Source organism: Apodemus sylvaticus, chromosome 6, assembly GCF_947179515.1.
Source record: "Apodemus sylvaticus chromosome 6, mApoSyl1.1, whole genome shotgun sequence".
NCBI classification, from domain to species: domain Eukaryota; kingdom Metazoa; phylum Chordata; class Mammalia; order Rodentia; family Muridae; genus Apodemus; species Apodemus sylvaticus.
The window spans coordinates 10183478-10196264 of record NC_067477.1 but is presented as its reverse complement, the minus strand read 5'-3'; the positions used below and the strand labels follow the sequence as shown (position 1 = coordinate 10196264).

Here is a 12787-nt window from a genome sequence, read left to right as displayed (position 1 = left end):
CACATGCACACATACACACACACCATCTCAGAGCCTTTCAGAAGACCCAAGGCTTACAACTGACACTGTAATCAGAAAGGACTGACACCAGTGGCCCTCTGGTCCAGGGTCACAACCCTTCACCCCAGCAGTCTAGGCTGTAAGAGTGGGCTAGAGGGCACCTCTGAATGAAGTCCCGAGGCCATGGATCTGAAGAAGCCTAGTGTCACTGACAGCATCCCGGGGCTGTGTCTCAGTGCTAGCAACGGCTGCCAGGCTCCTGCCTCACCCACTAGACAGAGGCAGCTGGAATGTCCTACTTGGGAGCTCCTCCTGCTGTAGCAGATAGGACTCTACTCCCCAGCCTCATCCCTGCCCCAGGCCCATGGGCCAACTCCTGCCTGTCCCCAGCCCCCTGCACCTCGATCACTCCTCGCTGCTCACCGGGAACCAGTGTGAGGTGGTCCGTAACCTACGCTCTCCCCCCCACCCCCCACCCGTTCTGCCTCTGTGGAAGGGATCTCCGCATTCCAGCCAGTCAAGGCCTGAGAAAGCCCTGGCAGCTAGGCCAGCACAGCACAGCAGTGGGAGGAACCGGAAGACAGCCAAGGGCCAATAACACAAAGGTCACCGCAGTGTTCACTGTGTCCGGAGAGGCTGTGACTTCAGAGCCCCACAGCCTCTGCCCCAGGAAGGAAAACAGCACTACCCCATGGTTGCTGCTACTGAGACTTCAGCTTGAACGGAGCCTGGGCCTCCTCATCCTTGACAGGAGCATGGCCCACCGCAGAGTGCAGCCAGCTCTAGGCTGACCTGAAGCAGCAAGGCTGGCTCCCCTCCCCAGGATTCCCTGGACAAGTAACCAGAATGATCCGAGGATCCTGAATCACAGTGTCCCAGAAGGAAGATTTATCTCTCCTGGTAGAGACCAGGCTGGAGGTGCAGGAGATGTGGGTGATGGGGTTGCAAGGCGGCCATCACCAGCTTCATCTTGGGGTTCACTTTCACCGTATTGGCATCAGCCGACATGCCTACATGTGTAACTCGGACCCTGTACTCCCAGGGCAGGACACCACATACGGCTCGGGCAGGCTAGGAACCATCTCCAGCTAAAAGCTCTACTGGTAAAGTGCAGATCGGGGGCTGGACTCTGCTGTCACCCCACATCCCTACAGCCTCATGCATCCGCTCTATCCTCAATTCCACTGTATAGCTTTTTCAAGAGGTTGTCAGCTCTGAAGCTGGCCTGGTAGGAACAAATTGGGCCAAAGTGGGCAGGAATTGTGGTGCTGACCCATGCTCAGGCCTGGCTTGCAGTCCACTGGGGCCCTGGGAAATGGCACCTCCCAAAGCCGGAGCCAGTGGCCTGTCTTCAGGGTTGTCGCAATTTCTCTCAAAGGGGGAGGCAGTCATAGCTCAACCCTTGCAATCTGTCTGGCTCTGCGGTTCAGCACGGGGGCCCCAATAGGCAACACAGACCAGCAATAGCTGTGCTCTGCATACGGGCACGCAGCCCCTTCAGGAGGACTTCTGTGGGAGCAAAATGACCCACGGGTGACGCACAGGGCCTCCCTCTTAAGCGCTGCTGACCGGAACCCACCAGACCCACGCTGGACTGTTGCCCACAGCCGTCCTGCAGAGCATGGTCGCTTCTTCCTTCCTAGACCCAGGAGGCTACTGGGTGAGTAAACCAGCTCTGGGGAGCCGAGATCTGAGTGACCTGCCCTCTTAGGATCAAGGTTTCCAGTGACAGGTGCCAAGTGGAGTGGTGGGCAGCAGTATGGAGGCAGTCTGAGCAGAGATCGCACAGGTCACCACGGACACTCTCGAGGGCGGCCACGATTCCGTTGCACGAGGTCTGAGGGGCTTCCCAAAGCGGGAACAGTCACAGGTACACTGCAGCAGCTCGTAAAACCAGAGCGACATCTGTGTATTGGGATTTGAGGAGAACCTTAGTCTCACTCAACCCAGGGACCTAGTGCTCCTAGGCTTTGGGGGGCCAACACCTGACCTAGAGCTGCAGTAGCCCTGAGCCCACCCCCTGTCCAAAGCCAGGCCATCTTTGGAAGAAGCAGGGGAGAGACCAGTTCAAACCTAGATGCTGGAGGGCTGGCCTCTGGCCACATAGAAAGTGCTGCATCAGACAGAGCCCAGAACCCGGGGCTGCTCTGTGGACAGCATGGGGCTGAGTCAGCACACCAGCCACAGTCAGACTTCCCTGAATAGACATGTCCCACTAGGCTGACCTGCCCCGTGTGAACACAGCCAACTGTGTTCACCTTAGTCTAGGCCCTGCTTAGGAGAGGGTCCACAATGTTCAACTAAGGCTTTCAGGGCCTAGATCAGACCTTCTTCACTCTGAGGCTCCCCTTAACCACATCAACACAACTGAGCTGTGCAGAGCCTACATCCCTCTCAAACAGAGCACCCCCTGCACCCCCCACCTACCCCCCACCATGCCTGCTCCTGTCGAGAGGTATGTGAGTAAAGCCAGCGCCTAGCTGGGAGCCTTCCTGAGAACACGCCCTCTCACCTAAGTCAGGAATGTCTGGTATCTGGAGAGCTTCCAGACTATTCCTGGCTGGGAGCATGGGATTAGGAACACCAGCCCTTCCAGGGACCCTGTTGCCTTCCTGGCCTGCAGGCTGCCTCCCAGGGAGGTAAGCAGGGGAGGGGAGTGTCCACAGCTTCCTGTTTCCTTTCCAGCTGGGAAGAGCAACAGCCTACAGCAGCCTCTGCCTTCTCTGCGCCCTTCTGGAAGCCTGTGGTCAAGTTGCTGAGGGGCCTGGGAGTAGGCCCAACTGTGGGGTGGGGGCATGAGGCCCTGTGCACAACAGCCATCCTATAGATCCAGCTGACTGCTGACTAGAAGCCAACAGGCTGCCAGCCTTCAAGGCTGCCCAGGCCACTGCCCCCACTTCAAGGCTGCCCAGGCCACTGCCCCCACATTGCTGTAATGGAAACTTCTCAGCTGCTCTGTGTGCAACAGCTCGGGTTCCTGCCCCATGGGGAGCTCTAAGAGGCAGCAGATCGCAAGACCAGGCAGGTGGGCACGCACTCGCGGAGCACAGGAGCCAGGTGGGGCTGGTCTTGGTGTGCATGTGTGGGAGTGAGTGAGAGAGAACGTGTGCTCATGCGCATGGACCCATGTGTCTGTATGTGCATGTGCATATAAGGGAAGCCCCACGGAGGCTCTGGCTTCCCAGCACCCTGCACCACCCTCACTCCCTCCAGGGTGTCTCTAGAAGAGGTGGTTTTGCAGCAAGACAGCCAAGAAATGCAGTACTGATCAGACGTGGGGACACCCTGTCCCTCCAGGTCCCCAGCATAGCACAAGTGGGAGGGGCGTACAGGGGGTAGCCATGGCTGCCAGGCACAGTGCCAGCCACTGGCCAGAGCTGAGGAAGGAAGGACCTTCCCTGCATGAGGCTGGGCGGGTGCTGAAATTACTCATGTGCCAGCTGTTGCCCTTGGCACACTGCCCACCCACGGAGGCGTCCCAAGACACATCAAAGACCGTGGAGGTATGTGAGAGAAAGGGCAAGATCAAAGGTATAGCCAGGCTGGTGAACAGGATGTGGCATGGGGAGGGGGATCACTGTTGACTCCCAGAATCTTCAAGATGAGGGGGGTTTGGACAGACCCTGGAAGACAGTATAGAAGCTAGACTCTAGGGGATCTTCACCTGGGGCTCTGGTGAGATTTGGGATCTAATAAAGAAACAGGAGCTTCTGAGTCTCCAGTTCAAGCCACCGGGGCTGACTCCCAGACAGAGCCCTCTCTCTGGGGCTGTCTGTGCTCCAGCTGTCTGCACAGGCCATGCTCACCGTCTGGACTTGAGGGTTCGACATCGCAGCTTGGCTCTGACACCTGGCTGGTGGCATTCTTTACCTAGGTCTGGAGCCCCCTCTTCTAGGAGCACAGTGCCCCCTTGCTTGCCCCTAAACTAGAAGAACTGGGCCTTGGCATTAAGTGGGGACAGTGGCTGGGTTGTCTCCCTGAGTAAAGGCCACAGCCCTAGATGCCAGCCCCTCCCCCCACACCCAGCGTGGTGTAGCCATGACACTCCACAGGCCCCGGGTTCCTGGAACTATTTTCCGCCCTTTATCACCCATCTGTCACGAGCCAGCCTCTGAGCAAATGCACTCGAGTTACGAGTTACGGCTGTCCCTGCTGGGGCCGAGGCCTCCGCTCTGGCTCCTCTCTGGGGCTAGCGGGAGGGGATACCAGCAGGCTTGCCTGCGTCTCTATGTGAGTCAGAGGTGCATCTCTCTGGACACTTGATGGGAGTGTAAAGGCCAGAGGGCTCTCTCTACTTGATGAGGCCACAGAAATAAGATGCAAGACAGATACACCACACACACACACACACACACACACACAATCACACACACCACAGACTCACACACATATACACATCACACATACATACTCACACACCGGTCACACATTTACACTTGCACAGCACATACACATATACCACACACACTCACACATTCATACACACACTCACAATACACTCTAATATACACATTCACATCATACATACATACCATGCATACATACATGCTACAGACTCATACCTACTCATACACACTCACATATACATATTCACACACATTCACATACACCACATACACGCATACACACACACCATACACATTCACATATACACATATACACACATGCACACACACACACATCACATAAACATACACCATAGATACACATGGTTCAGGAACATCCATATATATGCAAAAATCCCTGTATGTACACAGATCACACACATAAGCACATTCTCACATGCTATGAGGCACAAGCCACACAGTTACATTTACATGCACACATGGGCTCTTCACAGGTCCGTACTCAAATGATACATGCTCACACAAACATGTGCCCTCTCAGATGTCATACAATCCTCCTATGTATGCACAGTTATACAGATGTGCATAGCCACAGATATATACATATGCTGTTATGTGTACACACACACACACACACACACACAGGTCTAGAGAGATGGCTCAGTAGTTAAGAGACTTGTTGCTCTTGCAGAGGAGTCAGTTCCTAGCACCCATGTGGTGGCTCACGGCCATCCATAGGGTCTGATATCCTTTTCTGATCTCAGAGAGTAACCTGCATGCACACAGTTCACATACATGGTACACATATATACATGCAGGCAAAATCTCACACACATAAAGTAAGTTAAGTAACTGTTTAAAAAACACTCACACATATTGTCTTACAATCCCTCAGCAGACCCTGGCACCGAGGCCCACAGTGAGGGCCAGCAGCAGGGCAAGAGTGTGAGAGGGGGTGCCTTCCCCAAGCGGGGACCTGGGGCGTAAGCCACCACCCCTCCTACTCTCCCCTCTTTCTGCTCCCTGTGGCCTACCCCTTCTCTTCCCTACTGCAATAAACCCCAGTGCTGTGATGGGAGAGTGTCCTCCCTTCTGAAGTAATTGAGCCGTGCAAATGCATCCAGGCAGACCTCGTTAACAGGGCCGCCGCCACCTGCTGTATTTACGCCGCCGAGCATAAGACCGGCCATTCTGTTTTCCTCTCTGGAAGACTGAATAGAGGCCACTGGGCTAACCTTCAAAGCAGTCATGTCTGGGGAGACCTTCAGGAGGTCCTCCTTGGAGTCAGGGCAAGCCCCTCACTCTTGTCTCCTCTCAGTCTTCAAGGGCAAGGCCTGTGGAAAGTCTGTGGGAGGCAGAGCCACGCCCCTTGAAACTAGCATTTGCCCCCATTTCAAGGGGGTGGTGATGCCCACTAGGAGCTCCAGGCCAGAGACCTGGGAGAATCTAGGTGCTGTGAAGAAAGACATTTGCCCCACAGTGTCCCTTCCAAGAGGGGAAAGGAGGCGACCACCCGGCCAGCAGCCCTGGAGGACCTCTGTGTCTCCAAGGAGGAGGATGGTGGTCTCATACCTGGCTCCCATGCCCAGGCTCCAAGCGGGGTCTGCACCCAGAAGGGGACAGGGGGTGATCAGAAGGCATGGCTGAAGCTGTGGGAAATAATCCCAGTGGGCTGCTGTGGGGCGTGGAGGAGGGGAAGGCCATTGCTCCACAGGCACAGGGGACACCACTTCACCCACATGTAAGAGGGGAGAGAGATGGATTCAGAGATGGAGATGCGGGAAAGGGAGAGACAGAGGCCGGGAGCTATGCACAGACGCAGCCGGTTGGAGACAGATAGGACCAGAGATATAGAGGAAAAGACAAAGAACAGAGGCAAGTGGATTGGGCTGTACCGTGCCCCACCCCACTCAACACAAAGGCCAACTAGAGGCAGCACACCTTCCAGAAGAGCCCCTGCTGTCATGTGCTCGCAGTGGGGCTGTGGGGCTTATCACAGTGACAGAAGTGTTTACTGCAGCCTTATCAGCGATCTCAGAGAGCTACAAACTCTGCAATAAACTGCAGCCTTCCTGAGTGGCCCATGACAGTGGACTGGGTGGCTGTAAATCTCAGGGCATCAGCCCAAAGGAATATTACACAGCCGTCAAAGGTGGTAATTATGAAGACTACGCCTGCAGAGGAAATTGCTGACAGCAAGGCTTTGGAGCTGGCAGGGCACAGGATTTATCTGCGCTGTGAGCCCTACAAAGGGAAAGCGGTGTCTACGCGTCTGTGAGAAAGATGTGGGAGCAGAACCAGCCCGGCTTCCAGGGAGGGATTTTCTCATCCTTTTATCTTTATCTCTTCGTGTGTGGCTTGCCCAATAAATAACGTCTTTCTTATCATAGGACCATGTTCCAGTAAATGAGGTCTGCAGCTCCAGTCTCTCGCTCTAATTCCCACCCGCGGACATGCCATCCAACCAGAGAGAATGAGTGGGCCACGTGGGGCTCGCAGCCTCCCAGGACTGAGAGGGTAAGGCCACACAGCCTAAGACATGGACGGCTGCTGGGAGTAGGGAGAGAGGCAGAGGCCAGAGCGACAGACAGGATCCCTGTCCTTGCCCTCAAGGTCCTTAGCCTCGGTTCCTGGAACTCCAGGGTATGGTTGGGACGCAGGGAAATGGTCCCATTTTGAAGGGTTTGGTTTTGCCAAAGCACCGAGTGTGGCATAACACAGCCAAAGGCCTGAGAAGACGACAGAGGTTTGAGGCCAGGCTCTATTCCGCACCAGGCCGGGGCCACAGCATGGGAAGACAGAGATTTGATCATCAGACTGAAGAAGGTGGGGATACAGGGGAGGATGCTGGGTAGAAATGCGGAGGGAGAGGAGCCGTGACTAGCCGCAGAGCTGGTTAGCTTAGGGACGAGATGTCAGCGATGAGAAAGATGCAGCCGTGGCTGGCAGAGGCCGGCAGCAGCTCAGTCCAGGAGTAAGCAAGAAGACAGGAGAGGGGAGAGAGTCACGGAGAAAGAGGGGTTCTGAGGAGGAGGGAGCCCAGACCTATGACACCGAGGCTCTGTTGACCCTAAGCTTGCTGCCAATCCAAGGAAGAGGCAATGATATGCCAAGCTAACCTTGGCACAGGCAGCCATGGGTGGAGCAGGGCAGACCCCCGAGCTTCTCATCAAGCTGGGCACAGCACAACGCCCTGCCAGAGGCAACTTAAAAATGGCCCCGGCTTCCCCGTGCTTTGTCCCACCAACAGCCGGCAGTCCCAAGTTGTAGATGAAGACCCTGAGCTTCACGGGAGCTGACGCCCCAGGGTGACAAGCAGGGTAGGAAGGTAGCCCCTGGGCATGGGGCGAGTGAGCTCTGCCTTCCTCCACCTGCCAGTCACTTCCCTACGCGAAGGGAGCGGGGTGTCCGTACAGGATAGACCCTAACCTGCGGCCACCGAGAGCCATCAGTCACCTCCGATTACTACTTTGGCCTGGGGCCCAGCTTGAGGGAACTTAGCCACTCCAGTCCCTAAACCAAGGACCCTTCCCTAAGTCCCAGGTTACCCCTCACAATCCCTCCTGGGATCTGAACAATATGCTGGCCTCTGGGCTAATGTGTAGAAGTTGAGGGGAGCAGAGAGGTGCATTTCCTCTCAGAGGACCCAACAATCACTGAGGCTGCAAGGCCAGGTTGTGAGTTGCCTGGCAACCCCTGTGCAAAGGGACTGTGCCAGAGGCCAAGTGTGTCTTAAGCCAAGCACATGGTGCAGGGCAGCTGTTTGACCTCTGAACCTGGTCCTTGCCATGCATGTTCGCTGGTCCCTAGGCTCTCGATGCCTGGGCCCTGTGGCCTCTGAACAGTATTCGCCGGGGTCAGTATGGCTGCGTGCAGGCTGTCTTCAGGTGCTGGGTTATCTCTGGCACCCGTGGGCTGCCACTCTCGTCCCTCCACGCGTGAAAGCTCCCCTCAGGACCCCCAGGACTGGCAGGGGATAGAACTGGGATGAAGTCTGGGACTCCCAGGTACTCAGCTCACTCCAAACTGTCCAGGCCTCATCCTGTGGAGCTGCCGCGCAGGTGCTTGGGAGGGTGGCTGGTCCCGAGGTCTCCGTGCTCCTCTCTGCTCCTCCACAGCAGGTCCTCTGCATTAAGCCTGGGGCAGTCTGTAGGCACCACAGCCCTGGATGCCCGTCTCAAGCAGGAAGGGCTCACAGTCATCCATCCGTTAACCTCCCCCCATGCCCACCCTAGGATGGGGACAGGAAGTGCCCTCCCTCTATCCTGAGACCCAGACGGCAAGAATGTGGATGCCACGGGGGTGAGCCACAGAGAACTTCAAGGCGTGTGCGGTTCCGAGAGCCCCTGGAGGTGGCTGTCCACTGTAAGAGGGGCCAGGGGCTTTGATGTGAGGGTCTTGGTGGGCTGGGTGCAATTATAGCGTCATCTGGGGCCATCTACTCCTTGTTATGTCTTCCCAGACAGAGAGCCCTGGCAAACCTGTAAATGGGTCATGGGGACAGATCTATCATGGTCGGTGGGACAGCAGCCACCAGAGAATGTTGTTGTGGCCTCTCTATGGCTACCCTCTAGGGAGAGGCCAGGTTCTGGGTATCTCATTTCCCAGGTCAGGCCAGCAAGGCTTGTCTCAGTACCTTCATACAGTAGTGTGGGAGAGCTTGTTTCCTGACTAAACCATCTGTGATCTCTTTCCCAGACATTGCCCGCAAGGACACGACAGCCACCATCAAGGGTGAGTTCTGAGGAGGAGCCCCCATCAGCCAAGACCTGGGCCTCCACCTCCAGGGGGCAGAACCAGACACAGCCTCAAGCACACCCCTATACCCACATCCCAGCCACTCTAGACCCCGACTCAGTCTCCCCTGACTGCCTAGAAGTCCCATCCCTACGAGGCCATGCCCCAGGTTCCTCACATGTGGGTGGGCAGGAGCACCCCTAAATGGGTGCAATCTTCCTTAGGCAGGCGAGGACAAGAATCCATGTCCCATGGATTCCATGAGACTCACCCTGGGACCCTACCTGACCATCACCTTGATGGCCAACTACAAGTTTGGAAGGAGACTACAAGTCGACAACTACAGCCAGACAGCTCAAGTCTCCTTCCACATCAGTCCCACCAGCAGAGGGTGCACTTTGCAGGGCCTCACTGGGGGGCTGCTGGACTGACCTGTCACCCTCCTACAGTCCCCAGCCGGCCAGCTTCCCATGGTGGCTCTCCACTCCAGCCAGCCTCCTGCAGCGGCTCCTTATTCCTGTGGCTGATTCTGTGTGTTCTGCTTGGAGTGGTGCTGGGCCTGTACTGTGGCCAGGTCAGTCGTGTCACAGCAGCCCTGGAGGACCTCTGGGCTCAGCTCCTCGTCCTAATCTTGCGCCTGTGGCATGTGGTCCTTGCCTGTTGGCACTGCCTCCTGCCTCTCTGACAACGTGGCTGAACGGCGATGTGACCTCTGGAGAGCACTGAAGGTTGATGCTGTTTGGGATCTGGAGTGGTTTGGGCGATTGTGCATGGTGGGGAAGGCCAGGCACTAAGGCTAACCCCAGGACAGAGCTCTGCTAGCCAGTGCTTGACAAACCCAAGAGCTCTAAGAGGTTGCTGTAGAGGTTTATGTGGGAAAAGAGGGAGGCTCTGGCTTGACGCTACAGGCACCTCCTACTCCAGTCAGCACAGGCTGGGATCGTGGGATTTTCAGACTGAATCAGAGAAAGAACTCGACCATCATAGCTGGGGATTCCTATGTTCCTGCCCGGTCCTCCATCTTGGGAGCCATAGCCTGGATGTCACCACACTTAGCTCTTTGAGGGTGAGCATCCCCTGCCTCTGAGGGGCCTTTGGGAAGGCAAGCCCCAAGATCCTGCTGCTTTGAGGGCTGGGCCCAGTTTATGCCCCACCATCAGGGGATAGGGTGCCTCCCTCCACAGTTCATGGAGACCACGAGCATCGTGGACCTATTCTCTGAGCCCAGGTCCGAATTCCTCCACTTCATGCCAAGACCCATCAGGGGTCACCGTGGTGTGGGAACAGAGTCCAGCTCCGAACACGGTTGCTCTCGGAACAAGTGTAGGCCACGGTGCTACCTCCGCGGCCACACACAAGCCCAAAGCCATCAGGCCTACCAACCAGCTGCAGGACCAGGGAGTGTCCTGAACCTCTGCAAACCCTGTTCTGTTGCTCATGTTGAAAGGCCAAGGGGAGCAAGCACAGAGCAACCGCTTCAGAGCATCCTGGGCCTGCCTGGAGGGGGAGCCCCGAGCACAGCAGGGAGGCCCAGTCAGAGAGCAGAAGGATCCACCATGGGGACCCTGCGCCACCCTGGAACTAGCAGAGGAGCAAGGTTTGGGAGCCAGGATGAGACTTGGGGTTGTCCTCTGAAGGCGCCCCCCTACTTATGTGGGCAGGCAGAGATCCCATATTAAAATACCTGCAGCCTCTTCAACCTCGGGATTATTACAAAAAACGAACAGAGCGAAACACTGTGGAGGAATCCCCCTCCAGGTCCAAGTATGTTAATCCAGGTGCCAGAGCGCACTCCTACCCCTCTACCCGCTCACCCCCACAGCCCACAGGTCATGAGAAGTCAGGGGGCCCACCGTACCTCCGGGACCACATCCTCCCCCAGAGAGACATGCCAAGATTCCCAGATCACTGGGGTGCAATTTGCCCCTCTCTGGCCTTCAGGTGCCCCATAGAGCCCAGGGGAGAGAACCCCTTCTCTAGAAGGCCTCAAGAAGTGGTCTAAATAGGACCAGCCTGGAAAGCCCCTCACCAGGATTGGCCATCATCATGGTTACTGTTGCACTAGCCCAGGTTACCCCAGGACTTGCCCCATCACATCCTACCCTGGTCAAAGACAGGCTTGTTACTGGTTTGTATTCCATGTAGATAGCAGACATTAGAGGCAAGATGACAGACCTCTAGACCACTCTTCCATCCCTGCTTCTGATGGAGAACGCCCTTCAGGAGGGGTGTTGATCACATCTCCCATGTTTTACAACGGAGAGCCAGGGCTTCCCACCTCATAGCCAGCACATGCTGCAATGGCCACAGGAAAGCCTGCCCGCTCACTTGCTCTGTAAGGGCCACAGAACAGCCCCAGGTAGTTCTGGGTTTCGATTGGCTTTGTTTCATTTTTACAGTGCAAACCCAGCACAGCCAGGCAAAGAGTCTGCCATTGCTCCATCGCCAGCCTTATTTTGTCTTAGAATAAATATTCAAAGACATACACAGTGACGCATGTGCCCCAGAGGTGTCACTGAAACCCATCCTCATGCCCGGGGATGGGGCGTGTGTGTAGGAATGGTGGGGGGAGCTGCAAGAGTCAAACTCCTTACAAGGCACAGACATGAAGGACCAATCCATGAGCCCGGAATCAGATGACTGTTTAAATCCCAAACAAACAGCTAAAGCCTGAGCCATTGGGGAGGGGGTGGGGACCTGGAGTGGACTGGCTGGCTGGCAAAGATACAGACACCTCATCCACACAGCATCTCGGATGTTTCGTCTTTTTTTTTTTTATTTTGACTTGAGGATCAGACACAGGGAGGCATAGGGCTCATCGCTATCAGCCTCAACCGGAAGATTGAAACCAGGGCTTCCCTGTAGCACGCTGGAAAGGAGCAGAGGTGTCTTGCAGGCAGCCTAGGGACCGCTCTGCAGCCTCTTCCTGCCTCTTGCCATCCATCCCATAAGACCTCTCTTGGACAGACACCCCTGCCCATGGCTACAGCCAACAGGTCCTGCCAACACTCCTAGGCCCAGAGGCCCTTCCCCAGGAACCCTGGGATATCAACATCTGGGGGACAAGTCTAGGCATCTATAGGTGAATGAAGGTCTCTACACTGGACCAGATCCCAGACTAACTCTCCAGAATCTAAGAGAGGCAGCTGCCAAGGCAGGCCCACGCCTGAGGGTGCTCCAAGGTCCCAGAGGCCCCATCCAGCCTCCTGTTCCTTCAGGTCCTAGATGGCTACAGCCTTAGTGAGGAGATGGGGCAGATGAGGGAGGAGCCAATCCTGGGGAGACAAAGGAGGAGTCTCAAGGCTAGGCAGTGTCCCCATGTCCCATAGATTAGGGCTTGTGAGAGGATCTGGAGAGGAGACCAGGTCACTTTGGAGACCTCAGAACACTACTTCAGTACCCAGATCCTCTGCTGGGAGCCCAGCAAGGCCATGATCCAAAGCCCTCAGAGAAGGTTGGCGTGTCAGTCAGCCTGACCCTGACCTCCTCAGATACGCACCCCCTTGCACAGCACCCTGACCATCCTTGCTGGCTTCAATTTTTAGGGCCCAAGTGATCCCCCCCCACAGGCTCCTCACAGTGGACCTGCTAGCTAGTGTCTTCCCCCACCCCCAGGAAATACCCCAGCCACTTGTGGACACTGGACCTGGACACAGGTCAGGGTCACCTTGCTTGGAAGTAGGGGACATTGTTGGAGCACAACT

The 12787-nt window shown here is 56.1% G+C and overlaps 1 protein-coding gene across 4 annotated transcripts; it reads left to right on the top strand.

Moving 5' to 3' along the window:
* The first annotated feature begins 661 nt into the window (after positions 1-661).
* C6H14orf180 (chromosome 6 C14orf180 homolog) lies at positions 662-11576 on the top strand. 4 transcript variants are annotated; one of them, XM_052184932.1, is made up of 7 exons: positions 662-1660; positions 2686-3025; positions 6737-6863; positions 8582-8711; positions 9045-9080; positions 9533-9811; positions 10008-11576. In XM_052184932.1, exons 3-6 carry the CDS (start codon positions 6753-6755, stop codon positions 9766-9768), a joined length of 513 nt encoding a protein of 170 aa, XP_052040892.1. In that variant the 5' UTR covers positions 662-1660; positions 2686-3025; positions 6737-6752; the 3' UTR covers positions 9769-9811; positions 10008-11576. The 4 variants fall into 4 exon arrangements, with proteins under 4 accessions (XP_052040892.1, XP_052040890.1, XP_052040891.1 ...); XM_052184930.1 differs by having other exon boundaries at positions 2686-3057; positions 9533-11576; XM_052184929.1 differs by having other exon boundaries at positions 663-1660; positions 9533-11576.
* Positions 11577-12787: the final 1211 nt, after the last annotated feature.